Here is a 21,272-nt window from a genome sequence, read left to right as displayed (position 1 = left end):
ACTAGGGCAGATCAAGGCTATGGGTTTTATCTCAGAAGAGAGAGGAGCCATGTAATGATGGCTGTATCTTGCAGTGTGCCACCTGTTGCAGGATTAAAGCAGCGTTGCAGGTTCAGAATTCTCTGTCCAGCCTGTAGTGCTGCCTCTACATCTGCAGTAGGGCTCATTGCTGATAGAGGAGCATTATTTACAGCAAAGAGAAGCAGAATCTGAAGTCATCAAATACAACACTGCTCAGGAACCGATATTTATGACAGAGAACCATTTAATTTAAATAAAAGGATATATAGATTTAAAAACGTACTCTAAATTACTATAAGAAAGAAAGAAAAAAAGAGTTCAAATAATTTTTAAAAACCCGAGTGTCTGACTACCTTGTTGTCCTCTGATGTGGGTCTGTACCACTGGATGCTCAGTTCCTGGATGTCAGTGCTGGTCCAGGGGTAAAATCTGACAATGGCTGGTCATGCTGGCAGGAATTAGGAGAGAGACAACAATTTTTTTGTTCTATTATCATTTAAAAAAGGTAATACATGTGTGAACAGAAACCTGTATTAGCTGAGGCCTCAGTATTAGAGCTGCAGGGGGATCAGGAACGGCCCACTGATCTCTGTAAGAGGGTTGGTGACGGCTAAAGAAGGTGTGTAACTGGGAGAGTCTGAGAGCAAGTTTGGGATCACCGAACTTCAGCAGCCCATCAATACCCTGCACTGCTCCTGAATAACACAGCCAATTACACCATCATTACATAAAAACATATATACAGTACAAATGTTTTCAGAGAGTAGATTTATTGATTGTTGAATGAACTGAATGAAAAAGCCCTAGTTACTTGTGCTGTACCTGGTTGTGAAGAGACCTGTAGCAGGTTGATTAAGTGCATGTAGTAGCGGGACATATGAACCCAGGTCAGCTGAGGGCATTTCCTTCTGTTAATCTCATGCTCCGCTCAATCAACTGTCATAACAAACTACTGACCTGTACCATGGATGTACTGTCTTCTCTGGGTCTGCTACGGTGTGTGTTAAGTTGGACGCCTTGTAGGAGCAGCAGGGCTTTAGTGTCAGGGTCTCCCCAGGCCTCTGCCTCCTCCAGACCTTCTTTCAGCAGTCGGAGCACCTCTGCACTGCTGTCTGCACCTGCACAAACAAGCGCAAGCTGTCAAAAAACACCAAATACCAGTTACATCCAACAACATTTCCACCACATTAAGCTATGCAAAGCAGCTAGCAGTTCCAGGGATATGGCCTACGAGGGAGCGAACCACTTCCAGCCTTCAGCGCAACTAGAAAAGGAGATTCATGCATTCTCTCGCTTCCACTTCTTCTGGAACATCTCCGCTATGGAGATCGAGAACAGACTTTGCGTCCCGGGAGCTTGTCTGTAGAGAAAAAGACAGAGAGATAAAAGTCTAATGAAACTGAATCTGTCCTTTAGAACATGGATCTATGTAAATAAATCAGAGGTTGATTATTACCTGATGTGCTTTGGCTCTGGGTCGTCTGAAAGCAGAGGAGGGTGGTCCGGGAGGAGGCAGCGGGCGGAAATCACTTTGAGACACAGGAGACCTCTGGAGGAGCCTCAAAGCAGACACTGACAGATCTGCACTACAATAGACAGGAAAGACGTCTAGATTTACAATGGATTCAAACTTCCAGGCATGCATGCATACCGAGACATACAATACCATAAAAAGTTTGGGTCCGGTTAGGTTTTTTAACATTTCTGAAAGTCTCATATTCTCATATGCCCATCAAGACTGCATTTATTTGATCAACAACAGTAATATTGTCAAATATTATTACAATTTAAAGTAACTGTTTTCTATTTTAATATCTAAATATCTCCGCCATCCTTCTCTTAGAACGGTACCGCTCTCTGCCGTGTCCGCGGGCTCAGCTCAGTTTCCTGGCTTTGCAGAAGGAGCTGGTGGATGATTTCCGTATCCGCCTCACGCAGGTCATGAAAGAAGAGTCCCGACAGCCGCTGAGCCCTCGCTACTGCGCCATCCTCAATGCTGCCAACTACATCTCCACTGTTCTCAGTGACTGGGGGGACAATGTTGTAAGTGTTTTTGAGTCACAGGAACAGGAATTTGTATGAGGTCAGGTGTGTCCAAACCTGTTCCTGGAGGGCCACTGTCCTGCAGAGTTTAAGTCTAACCCTAAATAAACAAACCTGAACCAAAGCAATCAAGGTCTTCAGATTCACTATAAACTTCCAGGCAGGATACTGGCCCTCCAGGAGCAGGATTGAAAACCCCTGTATGAGGGTAATGAGGGTTGCTTATTTTTTGTATTAGTAGTCATTTGGCATTTTTTATGATAATTTCTTAGAAAAAACAACAACATCTTATTAATATTTGAAGAATTCTTGTACACCAAATCACCGAGGTCATGTGGTGTAACTAACATAAATAATAAAAAAATAATAATAGGTAGGACCCCTGAGGACTGAGGATGTCAATAAGTCCTTTTTATGACAAGGAAAGGTTAGTTCAAGTTGTACAATGTCATGTGGTGCGACTACAATGGATTCAAACTTCCAGGCATGCATGCATACCGAGACATACAATACCATAAAAAGTTTGGGTCCGGTTAGGTTTTTTAACATTTCTGAAAGTCTCATATTCTCATATGCCCATCAAGACTGCATTTATTTGATCAACAACAGTAATATTGTCAAATATTATTACAATTTAAAGTAACTGTTTTCTATTTTAATATATTTTAATATGTAATTTATTCCTGTGATGGCAAAGCTGAATTTTTAGCAGCCATTACTCCTACTGCTTCATAATTTTGTGGAAATCATGATTCATTTTTTCAGGATTCTTCAGTGAATTTAAAGTTCAAAAGAACAGAGTGAAAAGTGAAAAAGAACGTTAATTTGGAACATTATAAATGTCTTTACTCATAATGTTTGAATAAATGAATGCATCCTTGCTGAATAAAACTACCAACTTCTTTAAAAAAAAAATCACACTGACCCCAAGCTTTGTAACAGTAGTGTTCATATAGACACCCACACAACTACACAAACATGCACTCTTCTTCATGATTTAAGTTTCTGCACAACCTGGCAGCCATTCTGCCCTGCTGCATGTTGATATTGGACGTTAACAGTCTGATCTCCACTGCCAGCTCCATTTCTTCAGGATCGGTGCTCAGCGGATGTGGGGAGCATGTGCTTCTTTTAGAAGTATGGACTGAACGGGGCAATAAAGAGACATGTTCACTTTGTCCTTAATCTTCTTGGCATTTGGTAGATGCATTTATATTTGTGTTTATAACTTCATATTGTACTGCTATTAATGCTATAGGGTCAAATAATGTTAAAACGCTTTTATAGGCCTAGATCTGGAAGACCAATTTAACAGAAATGATAGTTGGACAGCTTTAACGGAAAAATGGAACACCTTGACTTCTCCTAATGTGAGTTTCCTGGCACTGAGCTGGAGACCCTTGGACTTGTCACTGCTGGAGACATCAGGCAAACAGGAAGTGCTAGAGCATTTCTCCTGAGATTCGGATAACTCTGTGGGTTAATGAAAATAATTCAGTAATGTGTGAATTTATAATGGAGATTTATAATCTGTAATTGTCCATAATAAACTAGTACTGAAAAGATACCTGGTGTCAGTGGCTCAGGCAGGTCATGTATAGTACTACATATGGCCAAGATGAGATGAACTCTGGCCATCAGGAGTCACCTGGTTAATCTTGAGCCATAAAGAGCCATGATGTCTTTACTTGGCCTCCTATTGACCACTTCATCCAGGCACCTGTGTAAGCGATCACACAAGCATTATGCTTTTTACAACAGTACAGTATGTTGTCAATGACTTGATGTATTGATCTGTAAACTTACTTGAAGATTGGAAGGATCCAACAGCGGTTTCCCTTCAGTAAATATTTCCTTTGCCTGTGGGATTTAATGTGAATTTTCATTAGCCATTACTTCAGTCCTCAGTGTCATATGATACTTCAGAAATCATTCTAATATGCTGATTTGGTGTTCAATAAACATTTCTTATGATCAAATGCTGAAAACAGTTGTGCTGCTTAATATTTTTGTGGGAACTGTAAAACATTTTTCAGCATTCCTTGATAAATTAAATGTTCCAAAGAACACTGATTTGAAATATCGATTTCTTAAAGGGGTCATATGATGCTGCTAAAAAGAACATTATTTTGTTTATTTGGTGTAATGAAATGTGTTTATGCGGTTTAAAGTAAAAAAAAACATTATTTTCCACATACTGTACATTATTGTACTTTAGTCTTTGCAACTGTACAGATCTTCTTTATGCACCAAGAGCTTTTAACACTCCAAAGAGAAAGGAAAAAATGAAATTGCATCATATGACCCCTTTAAAAAAAAAAAAAAAGCTTAATAACCCCAAACATTTGAACAGTAGTGTAAAGTGTAAAGGACGGAAAGTTAAGAAATTACTAATAAAATTCCATTTAAAAAGTTCAAAAACTGAACTCAGTATATTTTATGATATTCAAGGAGCCGCTAAAAAATAAAAAAAGTAATTATACACTTTACTACACAAGCAATTACACATTATACACGAGCAATTATACATTTACACTGCAAAAAAAGATAATTGCATGTATTGCTTTTGTCAGCTGGGTATTTTATATTGTTAATGCTGCTTTACCCAAGGTGGCTTCTCTGCTCTGTGGTGGCATCCATGAGATACAGGGATTTCCTTGCCAAATGTGAGACTGCTGAGTTCTTTAAACGCCTCAGTGAAGGCCCCCATTTCTGTCAATACCTTTACCTGTATACACACACAAACTCAATGCCAACTCAACAGACTCAAATAGACAAACACACTGACTGAAAAACAGATTTACAAGATATACAAGAATATACAACAACGTCTTTTCAACGTCGTCTTTCCTTCAGTATTCTGCATGTGACACACTGTTCTGGCAATATACAGGTACAGAGCCAGCACTGGAAGAACCTGAAATAAGCAGTATGATGTGTTGAATATTAAGATGAATCAGACATCAACTGTAAAATGCACAAATGCTGCTCTAACTATCTTAACATAAGTGTAAATGAGTGCTGCTCTGGTACCTTCAGAAGATGTCCTGAGGTATACAGCCAGTGGCAGAGAAAAGACAAACTGGCAACAGTGGTGCCGAGATTCCCTCGATCTGGCTCAGAGAAGAGGTCGATACCTGGGATCAGCTCCATCTCCACAGAGTATGTGGAGTATGCCAGGTCCGTCATCGGATGGGGCATAGAGGCCATCAGTAGGCACTGTGAAGCATATGACCTTATTAACTCTTAGTGTTGACATTGGTGCCGCTAATAATTTCCTCTTTAGTTGAGTTCAAAACGGAGGACTTTTTTCAACTCTAGGAAAAGTGACTAAAATCTCACCTTGAAGAGTTTGCCACAGAGAAGGCAGCACTTTGTGCGCTGATCAATGTTGGAAGTCAGGATGTGCCTGTCATTAGAGGAGAAATCATACTGCTGTGATGGAGCACAGTCACAAATACACTCTATGGTTTCTCACTTACTGTGCAATCTTGGCTGAAAGCAAAGCTCCCTGGAGACAACCCCATATCCCAGCATGCTGCAGGGTTTCCTGAGAGAAGCTGCTGCCCCATGAGTCACCATCACAAGATTCCAGAACTCCAGAGCTTTGCAGAGCACAGTCCAAAGCCTTACTCCAGAAAGCGTGTGCGGATCTATACATAAACATAAACAAACACAAATTAATGAAGAATGCATTTTTTGTCCTTTTATGGTGTGAATTCAAAACATTTGATTACCTACACTACCATTCAAAAGTCTGTGGTCAGTAAGATTTATTTATAATGTTACAAAATATTTATATTTCAAATAAATGCTGTTCTTTTGAACTTTCTATTCATCAATGATTTCTGAAATGTATGCACAAAAATATTAAGCAGCACAATTTCTGAAGGATCATTCATGTGGCACTGAAGACTAGTGAAGAGTAATGGCTGCTGAAAAACAGCTTTGCCATCACAGAAATAAATTACATTTTAAAATATCATCAAATAGAAAAGTTAGTTAAATAATGATAGTTTCACAATATTGCTGTATTTTAAGGTATTTTTGATCAAATAAATGCAACCTTGGTGAGCATATGAGACTTCCTTGACAAACATTAAAAAATCTTAACAACCACAAACTTCTACGAAGTAGTGTAAACATATACAGTACAACTTCTCTAGTTAATAAAAAAATGCTGGAAAATAATGCTGTGAACACATCATACTTTCGATTTCCATTATAGAAATGCAGGTTTCCAAGGTCATGGAGTGCTTGCACCTGAAGGGAGTTGTACTTATTTGCTTGAAGATATTCTGCATGAAACAACAAAACAAAGCAACATATATCTGTATTGGAAAAGCTTGTTCGTGAACAAATTCTGCTTGTAAGTTGTCAAAGTTCAGATCGGTCCTCACTAATAGCATTGTTGTAGGAAGAGAAAACAGTCTGGAGCTGTGTTGGTGGCAGGGTGGTGCTGTAGATGGAGCCCAGAGAGCTGAAGTTCTCTGCAGAGAAGTCTGGAGGGCTGATGCCTGGCAGGGTGCTGGCTGCCATGCTGAATTCCACTTTTCCCTGCAGAACGCCGCTGGTCTCTTTAGAAAATGGCACCTCAACATATGCTGAGGCCACCATTCTAAAAAACAATTAAAAATTCCAGCAGGAGACCAAGTCCTAAAAAAATTAATGGCTTTGTTATATTTAACATGTTTTATTACATAAGTTTGGGGTTCGTAAGATTATTTTTTAAGTCTCTTATTCTCTCCAATACTGATGATTTGATCAAAAATATAATATGCCAATTTGGTGCTCATCATGATTATTGTCAATGTAGAAAACATTGTAGAAAACACCAGTTGTGTTGCTTAATACTTTTGTGGAAACCGTAATTCACTTTTTTCAGGATTTTTTGAGGAATAGAAATTACAAATGTCTTTACTGACACATTTGATCAAGCAATTACGTCCTTGCTGAATAAAAGTATTGATTTCTTTCAAGAAAAAAAAAAGTACTGACCCCAAGCTTAGCACTGTGTGTAAGACTTACAGTGCTGTGTGTCTGCCAGTAGCAGCAGGAGTATAGTTCGGCTGTGCTGAAAGGTCAGCAGTGTGTGATTTCTTTTCTCCAGAGTATCTCTGAAACAGTGCAGTGTGTCCTCTACATCCAGCGGTACACACACCAGACACATGGCTCTCTTCACGTCTATAGTAAATTATAAAGCACACATGTAAGACTTACATATGGTCTTTTTAAAAAATAAATTGCACATTATACATTCGGGTCATTATACATGACCCAAATATGACATGGAAAATGCACAAAATGGTAAATTAATCAGAAAATAAATGGGACCTGGCAGCCCTTCTTTGTACCTGCAAGTTCCTTGGACTCTGGTTCAGCATCATTTGCAGTGATCATAATCTGACCTCCTCCACAGGGAAACAGTAACTGTCTGCTTGCATAATTCCTGCAGGTCACTTATGGACGTCAGTCAAATTTTAACTCTAATGGATGCACAACTGGAATATCCATTAAAGGTTTGTACTGAACAGGCTGTGAACTCAAAATGTTAAGCAGTTCTTGTCAAAGCTAATCAGAATGATGTGTATGTGATCATTTCTGTCTACCTTCTCTCCAGAGATCATCTCAGTGTAGGTGAAGTGAGGTTGAGGAGCTGGAGGGCCCCCAAAACAGCTGATCCTGTCCAACAGTCTCCTCTGTGCATGCACCAGAACAGGTGTTACCATGTGAGAGTTGCGCTCCCTGAAACCCATAACGCAATGTATTTCAATAGCTACACTTTTTCAAGAGGATTTATATTCATGAACATTTCGATTACTTGTATACTTTCAGCAAGTATACAAATTAATGCTACACCAGCATCAGTGAGTTATCAGCATACCGAGTATATGTATTGAAAAGTAGGGCGAGGTGGACTAGATTCTCCCACTTGGCCTGATAGTACAGAAGCTCTAATGTGTGCAGGACCAGAGTCCTCAGCCAGCGCAGATCTATCACTGTCCCGTCATCCATTGGGACAGAGAAGTACAGGCTAGCCTCAAGCTCTGCATCTTGATCATCATAAACATTCCACAGCTAGAGAATAAAAAGAAAACAAATATGAAAGATATCTTTACAGTTTAGCTGTCATTTTAAATATATTTGTCTGCAGAATGGTGCAAAAAAACAATCATTATCAAGTATCCCATTAACAACTTTTAAGGGGGTCACAGGATGACTGAAAAAATTATACAAAATTATAAAATAATAATAATAATAATAACCCGACACGCCCACTGTAAAGTTATCCAGTGCCCCCAGCGATGAGCCAGCACCTAGTGGAAAAAATGGGAGATGTCGTCAGTAGAATCGCGAGATAAAGTGCATGGCAAATTAGGACTATTAAAATTAAATTTCATTTACCATAGCTCTGCGCATGTGTACAGAGGCTTTGTTGAGTATGTCCAGTAACTGAGAGGTGGTTTGATGAACGGGAGCGCCGACAGCTTTAGAGTCGTGGGTGTGCCGAAAGTTCACTTCATCTTCCACGTCACTATCTGCAGAGCTGAACTCCTCATCGCTGGTATTTGGTTCTCCTGAGGATGTAGTGTAAAGTAGGACAATCATATACTGCATCTACAAGTAATGATCTACACTACCATTCAAAGGTTGGGGTCAGTAATATATATTTGTAAAGAAATTAATACTTGTTTCAATATCTGAAGAATGACATAAAACAATGTCATAAAAGATTTCTATTTCAAATAAATGTGCTTGAACTTTTTATTCATCAAAGAATCCTAAAAAACTGCTTTCATCAATGATAATAGAAATGTTTAATGAGCACCAAAACAGAATATTAGAATGATTTCTGAAGGATCATGAGACACTGAAGACAACAGTGAGCAACAGTGTTGAGCTGTCATACTAAAGAGACTTTAACCCACCTTGATTAGTGTCTTTAACTTTGTGCTCAACATCTTTTTTGTGAGCACGGCTTCTAGGACGGGGTACAGCTTTGGGATTTGGAAGCGTCAGTTCAGGTGGCCTGATGTGCTGTGGAACGTTCTTCCACATAATCAGCATTCCACAGTGAGCCAGAGAAAAGAAAGACTGCGAAAGATGACTGAAACTGGAAAGGATAAAAAAAGCTCAAGTTTTATTCAAACAGGTCCAGAGAAAACAATAATCAAAGAGTTATTAACAGACTTGATACTTAAGATGAGCTTGAGGTTGAAGACCCAAACTGACATCACTATTGATTATTTGGCATTATTCAGTTTTCAGTTTTGCTGTTGGATCTAAGTACCAGAGCTCTGAAGGTGGTCCCAGGTTCCTCCTCAGCAGGCCTAGGTGGGCACAAGCCAGACACAGATTGACATGGCAACGACACAGTGAATCCTCAGAGCGCATCTGCCTCAGCTTCCAGCACCACTGATGTCTTCTGATAAGAGCAGCCAGTTGACTTAGCAGGATGTCCACAGCTCTGACCTCTCTGAGAGACACAACGGCAAATACAGATAACGTTTAAAGGGGTCCTATTATGCTCTTTTACAAAGTCTTGATGTTGTTTTGGGGGTGTACTAGAACAGGCTCTCATACTAGGTTGTTCGAAAAACACATTATTTTTCACATATTTTACATTATTACAACACCTCTCTCCCCAGTCTGGCATGAACGGCTTGAATAGTTCCTGTATCAAATGAAGGCCCGCCTTCTGAAATACGAAATGTGCTGTGATTGGTTAGCTGGGCCAGTGTGTGTTGTGATTGGCAGCACTCGGCGCCTGGTTGGGAAATGTCACGCCCCTTACCATAGCCGCCTGCGAGCTTCAGTGTAAATATTGCGTCAAAATCAAAACAATTTGAGCGCGATTTAAACCCGGATGATTGTAACCACTCTAAGTTTGTCTGCCTTGGGAAAGCTAGCGTGTCTCCGACATAGTGATAACACTCCTTGCCTTCTCTAGTGCAGCTCAACCAGGTCTCGTCCCATTCGTCGATATTTGTGATATCACAAATCCTGGAAAATATGCGTTGTAGTCCAAACGAGTCGTTCGTTGTAGTTTTTGAAAAGTGATTTCTGTTAAATAAAATATCTCCTTTTGAAGTGGACTTTGAGCTTTGTAACTTTGCAGATCTTTTTTATGCTCAAACAGCAACATTACAGACTAACTAAAGTTGAAAAAGTGAAAAAGCATAATAGGACCCCTTTAAAGTGTAATCACGTACACTACCATTCAAAAGTTTGGGGTCAGTAATATTTTTTTTAAGAAATTACTACTTTATGGTACTATTTATGAATGTGTCACTGATGCCTGGAGTAATGACTGCTGAAAATTCAGCTTTGCCATCCCAGGAAAAAAATACACTTCAAATTTCAAATAGAAATCAGTTCTTATTATAATAGTATTTCACAAAATTACTGTTTTTACTGTATTTCTGATTTTAAAAAATGCAGCTTTTTGGAGCATAAGAGAATGTTTCAAAAACATAAAAAAAAAACCTTACAGAATCCAAACTATTGAATGTTAGTGTACATGACTACACATTAAAAATACATTTTAACGATGGAATAGTTCACTATTTCACAAGCTGGGCTGAATACTATTTTACCTTTCAGAGTTTTGGCTCTTGAATGCAATCAGAAGTTTTTTCTGTAGCAACTTCCTGCCATCCCAAAATGTGCCACATTTTTGTTTCTGAAACATAGATTCAGGGTATTTAAAAAGTGAAAGAGAACATGCATTTAATGTGTGTAAATGTGTTCAAATGTGTCTCAATATGTTAACACATTTTACGAAACAGAAGCTTACTTTGGTATTGTACTCAATCACAGAGGTTGTGAAGTCTTTAAACTCCTCCCCTGGTAGACCGGAGTGCTTCTTTAGCCCAAACAAAGCCTCATCACGTCTAGAAATAATACCGAAAGCAAACAAATGTAACACAAAACACCTACTCACTTTTTGCAAGCATGGACTACATAAACACACACACCTGCTGAGCCAGTTCAAGATGTTCTGCTCCCACTGCAACACCAGATCCAGCTCTGGGCTCTGAGTCTGTTAAAGAGTAAATATGGGTAAAACGGACTACCCGTTTTGTTGCCCAAATGTTAATGTTACATTGTTTTAAAACTCACCTCCTGTAGGTCTATTTGTTTCTGAAGCCTGTACACGATTAGCATGTGACTTCTTAAACTCCATCAAACTCATCTCATCTGAGGAGAACAAATATGACAGATTCAGTGACATGCATAAAAATGTGTTTCATTGATATGTTGAAAGTTTGCACGTCTCTCTGACCTGACCAGGAATCACATAGTTTGAGAGCGAGTCTGTGCTTGAAGACCAGCAACTTCAGGTGTAAATCCATGGAAAGGGCAGCAAGGTCAGAGGTACTGCTGCTCTCTGGGACTCTGTTGCTCTTGGAACTCTTATTGTCACAAACTTCTGTGATTAAGAGAAATGTGACATCTTATAAAGCATGCTTATTGTATCAACAGTAAAAGGAGGTAACAGAGCTTGTGCTGCAGTAAGTAAAACTTGGTATGTGCTTGCCTGCGTGAACAACACCTCGTCAAAGACAGCAGAACCCCTATAAAGTGACCTGGCCCCTCCTCTGGATACACATTCCACACCTCTTTCCACCAAATCCAACGAAGTTTGCAGCTGTTCAATTCTTGACCTCTGCAAACGTGTTAAAAATATAGTTTTATTATGGTTAAACTCTGATACATTTCCATAAAACTGCATTAGATTTTGTTTGTTCGAATGCTATCTCAGATTCCAAGGTCATTTTACTTGTTTATGTTCTAAATGTTGAATCTGATGCCACTGAACCACTTATGATGCTACAAGATGAACTTTCAGTAGGGTTTTATCTTATATTTCTACTTATGGGACAACATACCATAAACAGGGAGCGTGCAGATTTTCTAACAGGGATGGACTCTTGACTGCTGTCTTCAGTGGTGGCTACATAAAGAAAAACACATAGAAAAATGCCTAAATATATACAGTAACTAAAAGTGCAAAATAACTATTGTTCAAAAGATTTTTTAAATGTTCTCTTATGCTCCCAAAAGCTGCATTTATTTGATTCAAAAACAGTCAAAACAGTAATATTGTGAAATATTATTACAATTTAAAATAACTGATTTCTCTTGTAATATATTTTAAAATGCAATTTATTCCTGTGTTGGCAAAGCTGAATTTTCAGCACCCATTACTTCAGTGTCACATGATCCTTCAGAAATCTAATATGTTCATTTGGAGCTCAAGAAACATTTCTTATTATTATCAGTGTTGAAAACAGTTGTGCTGCTTAATATGTTTGTGGAAAGCAAGATCTATTTTTCAAGGAATCTTTGATTGGTCATGTTTACAGCATCTGTTGCAATAGTTAAATAATTTGTATATAGACTAAGGTTTGCTGTGTGAAATCTCATCTTGGCACCTGTCTTTGTCCCAGACTGTGGTGGGGCATCCACGCTGCTTTCCAGCACCATGACCAGTCTCAGAGTAATTTCAGTCACTAATATGAAGTCCACTTCAGCCAACTGGTGCTCATGGGCCACTACACACAACAAAAACAGGGTCTCCACCCACTATGGAACAAAACAATACATAAAAAACACACGTTATGGATTAAGCAACTAATGTTATAAAGCAGCAGCTCCATGATTGCTTTTAAAATTTACAAAGTCTCTCATAATACGCATTTTAGATTTATTGTTTATTTGAATAATAACCTGGTCTTGGTTTGCCACCCTTCCCAGGTAGCGCACAGGGTCATAGTGTCTTGACTGTGCTCTTTGAAAGACAGTTTTGCATTTAGCCCAAAAGAAGAGCACAATGTCTGCATCTGGCAGAACAGACGTCTGAACAGAAGTCTGCATCTGGCTGGATATCCTATTTGGACACATACACATTGTCAGGTTACCACCAACAACTCCATGACTTCTTCAGAAAGTGTGAGAGAAAGATCTGACCTTGTCTGTCTTGCAGACACAAGCATGAAGTGTCTGAATAAGATTGAAAAATTATTCTGTCATGATTGCTGGCACAATGTTCTTGTTTGTAAAGGAACAAAACAATAAAAGAGGGATGATGTTTATTTTGGGTTTATATAAATATAAAGTATAAAAAGAATTTTATGTAACCCCAAAAAAACTAAAACATTGTCAACACTGTTTACATTTTGTATCATTTGCTTGTCTTTTTTGCTATGAGTGAATTCATCAAATTCTATGTGAAGAAATATTAGTACCGGCTTCACCATCAAAAGCAGCATCTTTCATGATGAATTTAACTCTTTGATCGGACATCAAATGCTCCACAGCCTCCAAAATCCTCAGTTCCTGCTCACACTTCCTAAACATGCGGCCTTCCATGTTCTGCGAACAGTACAAGAAAAAAGAACTAGATAGCAGTCTGGCTGACATTTTAAGCCATTTCACAGATGTACTCACAGCTAGTGCTGGTATAAGTGCAGCAGAGAGTGACCTGAACGTGCTCCACTGTTCATATCTGAAGAGCTAGGCCTGTAGCAATAATCAATATATCGACTTATCGCGCAAGATATGTACATGACCTCAATAATTTTTGGTGACACAATATATCGCCCATTATATTTACTTAAATTAATGTCACCATAGTCTTTAAAATTACAATAATATCGCTTATCGCAATTATTTCTGGGGCAATATATCGCACAACAAAAAGTTGTTATCGTGACGGGCCTAGAAGAGCTGCTTAACAAACTTCACCGCAGCATCTACTGCGATCTTACTCTTTCCTGAGAGACACAAAACAGAGACCCTGAGTAACATATAATGCATAAACACGAATGAGAGTGAAAGAGAATAAATGGCAAGTTACAGTAAATGCAAGGACTCACCAGCAACGGCTGTGTCAAAGAGAGAAGAGGTAGGAGTGACTGCATTAACAGAGGGAGGCAGGCTCTCATCAAAAGTGTGGTCAGAATCACCAAAACCTGCAAAAAAAGGGGATATTTAAATTCTAAAGGCCATTTCACAACAAGAACGATATCTATAAAAATAACTATAACAATAATTATATTTATGACAAGTTTTTTATGCAGTTTTGTCATCTGTCACTTTAAATGCTTTAAAAGTTCTTTAAAGTAGGATGTATTCTGATTGGCTGTTAAGGTTGATATCATTCAACAGCTGGAAAAAAAATATTGTTCCTCTGTGTTGTTACCGTTATAGTTATGAGGTGGACTTGAGGTGGACTCGTTATAGTTATCGTCCTTGGTGTGAACAGGCCTTAAAAGTGACATTTAGTTGCACAGAGGCAGAGAGAGCATGAAAAAGAGTACCAGACAACAAGCTATTACCAGCCGAAATGAGCTCCAGCACCACATCCTGGACCTCGAATTCTTCAGGCATGCCGGTCTGCAGAGGCCTGACATAGCTGTCCTCTAGAACTTCCAGCACTGCCACAAACCGAGCAGCCTTGCCCTCGAACATCTCCATCAGGATACGCTCAGTTGGTGTGCGAGGCCATGGAGTCTACCGAGAGATATAAAGGAAGAGACAGAGGGGAAAAAAATAAGATGTTAGAGAAGAACTAAGAAAAAGATGCATTGTACCTTATTAAAGTAAATACTCACTAGCTGTAGCTCTTTCAAATTGCTCTTCTGTTTGGGTCTGAAGAGGCCTTTCGGTTTCCTTCGGGGCTCATATACTGAACGCTTAATAAACACCATCACTGCAAGCTTCTCTCCATTAATGGAGCGATAACGTGATTCAAGAGAGGCATGAAAATATGGTAGTTATAATACAAGAACATTAAAACAACAACATGTTTCATTTAGGCTGCATTTTCTCACTTTCATTGTGGCCTCCTTATAAGCTTGTTGGGTCTCGAACGGCACTTGGGAGCCAGTTATCTCCTCCAGCTTGGCCAGTTCACTGATCTTGCCAAGGTCTCGGCGAGCAAACACCTACAGTATTGCACAACAGGAGGCAAGAAGGACAGATTGCCTCTGGGCTCTTTGATATCAGTCATAAAGCTAAGTTGATTTAGCGTTTTGATGTGAAACTCACCTCTGCCTGAACTGAAGCACAGTCATGAAAATAACATTCACAAACAGCACAGTAAAGTGTGGCCCTCCATGGCAGGAAGTTGGCAGTCAGCAGAGGAACAGAGGTCTCTAGGCATGTGCATGCCCATAGTAAGTACTCTAAAACCTGAACAAAAGACAAAAAAAGACTTTAAACCTAACCAAAATATTCAAAAAGTATGTTTTGTGGAAAAAAAAAAAACATAAATAAAACAAGTACTTGCTCCAAACATGAAGGAATTTAATTCACAGAAATGTTGTCAATTGTAGTTTTAAGCAAGTATGTTGCTGTTTTATGTATCTGCCAATGAATATTTATTATTATTATAACATTTGCAGTTTTTTTATTATATTTTTACTCTTTTCCCCTCATTTACTTTTTTCTATATATTTATGTATATTTGTATTGTATAACATCCTGAGGTAGGGGTATATGGGAATATAACAGTTGATACATAAAAATAAAGTATACTAACGTTCAAACATTTGGGGTTGTGTGATTTTTTTTATGTTTTTCAAATAAGTTTCATATGCACACCAAGGCTGCATTTATTTGATTAAAAAATTGAAATATTATTATTATTTAAAATAACTGTTTTATATTTGTATATATTTTAAAATGTAATTTATTCCTGTAATGGCAAAACTAAATTGTCAGCAGCCATTACTCCAGGTTTCAGTGTCACATGATTCTTTAGAAATCATTCTAATATTTTGATTTGGTGCTTGAGAAACATTGTGTAACAACGATGTTGAAAGCAGTTGTGCTGCTAAATATTTTTGTGATTTTTTTTTTCAGGATTCTCTTACGAATAGAAAAGAATTTATTTGAAATATCATTTTTGTTTTTTGTAACAGTGTAAAAATCTTTACTGTCACTTTTGATGAATTAAAATAAAATTACTGAAAAGTGTCCAGTAGTGTATATTCTGAAAAGTGTTACAAAACATCACAGATAAAGGCATGTTTTTGAGAACCTGTGAAGCATGGCCTGCTGACATCAGGAATCTGCATATGTTGTACATGTGTAACGACCCTTAGGAAATATAGAAAAGAAGTCACAGTCACCATTTATTGTCAATCTGATACACTACACCCAGGGGTCTTACTGAAGGTACCATTGTACAGGATCCAGCATAAACTTTCATCAGGCAGAACAGCCTGCATGAGAATGCGCACAAATCCCAGGACGCTCAGCAGGTTTTGAACCCCACTCTGGTCTGGCAGTGCAACTCTTTCTTTCTCCAAATAGAAGATGCACTGGCATTCTCCCTGAAGAGCACGGAACTACAGACACATAGTTCAAAGGTCACTGAAACCAAAAATGATATTGAAAACAGTCGAATGTACTTCAGGGAGGGACTCTAACCGTTAGTCGGGCTCTCTTTGAATCAAAGCCATCTGAGAAGAAGGACTGCCTGAAGTGCTCCACATCTTTCTAGGCTTTGTGTGCAAAACTGCTGCAGTCTGTACCCTTGCCAGAGAGCAAGCCTGTAACGCTGATAGGAAATGATAAAGAAATATTTACATAAAGGAAATGTGATATGGAATGGATAAAGATCGAATGCATTAGCAAAATATCTTTGGTATAGCTCATTAGTATAAACGTGGTTTAAAAAAAAGTATTTGCCTTAGAGTAAAGGAGGAACAGGTGCTCTTCGAAATAAGACGGAGGAAATCGAGATTTATACTTGTTCCATGTTTCAAACAGTTTTATGGACCTGTCATTTAATAATATTTTGCATGTTAATTATACTTAAACATCAATATATAAAACATAATAGAACATAAAAATACTAGAGGAAAAAAAGCAAATGAAATTCAAGTTTTTAGCCTTTTTTCTTTGTTTATTTCTTACCCTCTAGACTAGGATCGGTAGTCGTAGTTCCGCGAACTTGAAAGTTTCTTTATGTGCTTTAAACACTTTTTGGTCACTTTGAAAAGCTGACGGGACTGGGTTATTTTTATCCAGGGGTCCGTAGGATCCTGGTGCAGGGTCCATGTTCCAAACAGCATTTTTTGATGTTTTTGTTTTTGTTTGTTTTTCTTGGGTGTTGGTTGTAAAACATAATTTATATGCAATGCAATTCTAAAACATAATTGAAAACGGACAACTGTAAACCATGTCAAATTTGACACATTTCCACTCAACTGTTAATCTTTACCAACCTGCCATCAAAGACTGTCATCTAGTGGCCTTTCAGCACGTGATCGTTAATGACGAATCTACCACAAGGTGTGTACTGTAGCAAATATTAATACATATTACTTAGTAATTTAACATGATAACTATTTATATGTTATTTCTAAATATATTCTTTAAATTCACAACATGTCTACATGACCTACATTGCATGCTGTAAATGAATCTGCGACCTCGAAACTCAAGTGTGACACCGCCTGACTGTTGTACATGTCACATGTGGAGCTCAAGTTTACATCTAGAAGTAAGGACAGACGACTGTTACCTCAGGGTTAGTAACATTTAAACGTGTTTTAACTGTCATTTTGTGTTCATATTACAAGTCCTGCGTTTGCACCGACCAAAGACAAATGTGGTATAAACAAATGTTGTTGTTTTTCTCGCAGAGCTAACTTGCTAATATTGTCATTGACCTGCCATAGAAGGCTATTGCATTTTCTGTACAGTACGGGATGGAATACGTGTATATTTACGTGTCAGGTTAATCCCTCAATGTTTTTATTTTTTTATTTATTATTTTTCAATATTATACAAATCAAAACAATCAAGGCAAAATTCAGTTAACAGTATCAGAAAAAAAAATTGATTATATAATGTTATGGTATTTGTAAACTGTTGGTTAGACATTGAATATTTATATACTGACGGTTTATGTTTATTCTTTTGTAGATCTGTATAATTTATCATGAATATATTATGAATAAACCGATTGTGATCCTGTTTCTGGAGATCTGCCTGCAGAGTTAAACTCAAACCCTAAATATAAACACACTTTATGAACCAGATAATCAAGGTCTTTTCACTTGAAAATTAAAAATGTGACTGTCTGTAGGAAGGCAGATCTCTAGGATTCAAAACCTCGATTCAGACTGTAGTTTATCAAGAGCATTTGAAGTTGCACAACTCGCTCCATTCTTTTTTCTTTGTCTCCATCAGTTATTCTGAGGATGTTGAGACTCAGCTGTCTCAGAGGACTGGATTGGCGTATGACGTCATTGACAATCCTACAGTCAACAATGAGAGAAATAAGTCCGCTTTCACATCATCTCCCAAAAGCCACATTCCCCTCATGCAGATCTCTCATAAAGAGCTTAGTGGTGATGCTGCTTTTCGGAGGTGGTATTATTGGTACGTGGTGGTATGTTTATCAGGAGAAACAACAGAAGATCCAGATGCAGAGAATGGAGCAGTTGAGAAAAGTGGCAGTCGGACAGGGAGACTTCAGTCTGTTGGATCACACAGGACAGCGAAGGACCAAACGTGACTTCCTGGGCCGCTGGGTGCTCTTATACTTTGGCTTCACCCACTGTCCGGATATCTGCCCAGACGAGCTGGATAAATTGACCAATGTGGTGCGTACTCTTGATAAAGACCCCAGCCTGCCCCCTGTCCAGCCACTTTTTATCACCGTTGACCCTGAGAGAGATGACGTGGCTGCCATGGCCAAGTACGTAAAAGATTTCCATCCCCGGCTGATTGGATTGACAGGTACTGCGGAGGAAGTGAAGCAGGCAGGACGGGATTATAGGGTCTACGCCAGCGCTGGGCCTAAAGATGAGGATGGAGATTATATTGTCCCACTCTCTGACTCTTCGAGACAACGCAGTCTCCTGCGCGTACTTCTGAGAGTTCACCAGAAACAGGTCCTACATACAGAAAAAATCAGAAAGAATAAACTAGCACTGTCCAATTCATGAATCATTATTTCCCTGGAAATCAATCTTAAGCGTTCATACCACACTCTTCTTGACCAGGTCTTCATAACTCATCCGACTCATATGCAAGTCATGGAAAATTTGCTCCTGTTCACCAAGATGCTCTGCAGGTTCAAGATCATCAACCAAATTGTCATGTTCCTCATCTGAAAAGTCCTCACCTGAATAAAATTGAAGGGAGCACCACAAAATGTTTATGTTTGGTGCATTTTAAACAATGGTTCTATGCAAATAATGCCTAATGGTGCAGGGGGGAAAAAATCTAGGGTTGGATAATTTTGAGTGCATGCATGTTAGTGTATGCATCTAACCCTCTTCTTCTGGATGCCGGACAACCTCAACCCGGTCCTCGATATTCTCTGGTTCCAAGTAAGTTTTCTTTAACTCCTCATCGGACACAAAAACACCCTAAAACAGAAAATACCTTGGGTTACATGACATATCACAAATACACTACTGTTCAGGGTCAGTATGATTTTTTTATGTTTTTGAAAGAAGTGTCTTATGCTCATCGAGGCATTTATTTGATATAAAAAAATACAGTGAAAACAGTAATATTGTGAAATTTGATCACAATTTAAAATAAATGTTCGATATTTTAATATATTTTAAAGTGCAATATATTCCTAAAATGGCAAAGCCAAATTTTTTTTCACCCATTAATCCAGTCATCAGTGTCACTTGATCCTTCAGATCCTTCTAATATGCTGATTTGTTTAATGAATAGAAAAATCCTGGACTGTTTAATGAATAGAAGGTTCAAAAGAACAGCATTTATTTATTGTACTTACCCTTTTCCTGAGTATCTGCTTCTGTACTTTCAGACGCTGACCCATGTTACTCACAAAGATGTAATTAAGGTCTACAATAAAAAAAATACATAATTTGTATAAATTACAACAAATTCTTAGAGAAAAATGTATTTTATATAGCACTTAAAGTATTACCAGGATAAGTAGGTCCATTCTTAAGCTTGCGATCCGTAGTCTCAACTGTAAAAGAAAAAAACTATTTCTCAGTCATCTAAACAGTTGTGTCCTCCATTCCTTTTTAAATAACAGCCTGATAACAACTTACAGGCTTTAGAGTACCAGCTCTCAAAATCCTGAAGTTTTGAAGAACCCTTCCTCTTCCTCTTTCCAGACTCCTCAAGACCTGCTGGCACTTTATAACACTTCCCTAGAGAGTCAAGAAGAAAATAAACATCCAACAGCAAAAAGCCATAATGGGAAAGAATAATTGAGTTATTTTAATGGAAAAACATCAAGAAGATTCATCATCATCAGATTGAGCACACACCTGTTTTGAGGGGTTTGTCCTCCCCAAACACAGCATATGAGTCATGCCATTTCCAAGGGTCCACAATTTCCTGGAATATGCACATGGTATTTTGTAAGGCCATGATAATGCAACACGTATTACAGAATGCCAACATAACATACCAAAATCATATGTGACCATGGACCACAAAACCAGCCATAAGTGTCAATTTTTCAAAATTGAGATTTATACATCATCTGAAAGCTGAATAAATAAGCTTTCCATCGATGTATGGTTTGTTAGGATAGGACAAGATTTGGTCGAGATACAACTATTTGAACATCTGGAATCTGAGGGTGCAAAAAAATCTAAATATTGAGAAAATTGCCTTTAAAGTTGTCCAAATGAAGTTCTTAGCAATGCATATTACTAATCAAAAATTAAGTTTTAATATATTTACAGTAGGACATTTACAAAATATCTTCATGGAACATGATCTTTACTTAATATCCTAATGATTTTTGGCATAAAAGAAAAATCAATAATTTTGACCCATACAATGTTTTTTTGGCAATTTCTACTAGGGATGCACCGATACCCCTTTTTCCAGTACTCACCTGATACTTTTATTTTTGGTACTTGCCGATACCGAGTACCGATACCGATATTTTTATTGCATTTGTAAATTTTTTAAATATCGGGTACAGAAACCAAAAGAGTATGTATAATGTTAGTTGGTTAACTTCATTCATCAAATAGATAGTCAAACCAAAATGTATTCAGACACCTTCAACATTTCTCACATTATCACAGTTTATTCGCTATAGTTTAGAAAATGGTAATAAAATATGACAAGAACTCAGAGTTAAACTGTGTCAGAACAAATTCATCTTGATAATGTTAGATAATTTTGATAGAAAGGTATGTAATAGATTACAATCAACCAAAAATTATTCA

At 38.1% G+C, this 21,272-nt stretch overlaps 1 protein-coding gene and 1 pseudogene across 2 annotated transcripts in view; both read right to left on the bottom strand.

Moving 5' to 3' along the window:
- Positions 1-26: 26 nt before the first annotated feature.
- Positions 27-17,139, bottom strand: LOC107664844 (cilia- and flagella-associated protein 54-like; annotated as a pseudogene).
- A 1,406-nt stretch (positions 17,140-18,545) lies between these two features.
- The window catches only part of LOC107664863 (condensin-2 complex subunit H2-like), an 8,065-nt gene continuing 5,338 nt past the window's right edge, over positions 18,546-21,272 (bottom strand). For both annotated transcript variants that reach the window (XM_016455540.1, XM_016455539.1), the window contains 7 exons: positions 20,355-20,424; positions 20,133-20,234; positions 20,003-20,047; positions 19,847-19,917; positions 19,367-19,463; positions 19,077-19,216; positions 18,546-18,986 (listed from right to left, as the gene is read on the bottom strand). In XM_016455540.1, the coding sequence (XP_016311026.1) occupies positions 18,627-18,986; positions 19,077-19,216; positions 19,367-19,463; positions 19,847-19,917; positions 20,003-20,047; positions 20,133-20,234; positions 20,355-20,424 (885 nt within the window). In that variant the 3' untranslated portion in view covers positions 18,546-18,626. The remainder of the gene's footprint in view (positions 18,987-19,076; positions 19,217-19,366; positions 19,464-19,846; positions 19,918-20,002; positions 20,048-20,132; positions 20,235-20,354; positions 20,425-21,272) is intronic.

Source organism: Sinocyclocheilus anshuiensis, unplaced genomic scaffold (assembly GCF_001515605.1).
Source record: "Sinocyclocheilus anshuiensis isolate Anshui unplaced genomic scaffold, SAMN03320099.WGS_v1.1 scaffold299, whole genome shotgun sequence".
NCBI classification, from domain to species: domain Eukaryota; kingdom Metazoa; phylum Chordata; class Actinopteri; order Cypriniformes; family Cyprinidae; genus Sinocyclocheilus; species Sinocyclocheilus anshuiensis.
Note: the sequence above shows the minus strand (reverse complement) of the source record. Positions and strands in the feature narration are given on the sequence as shown.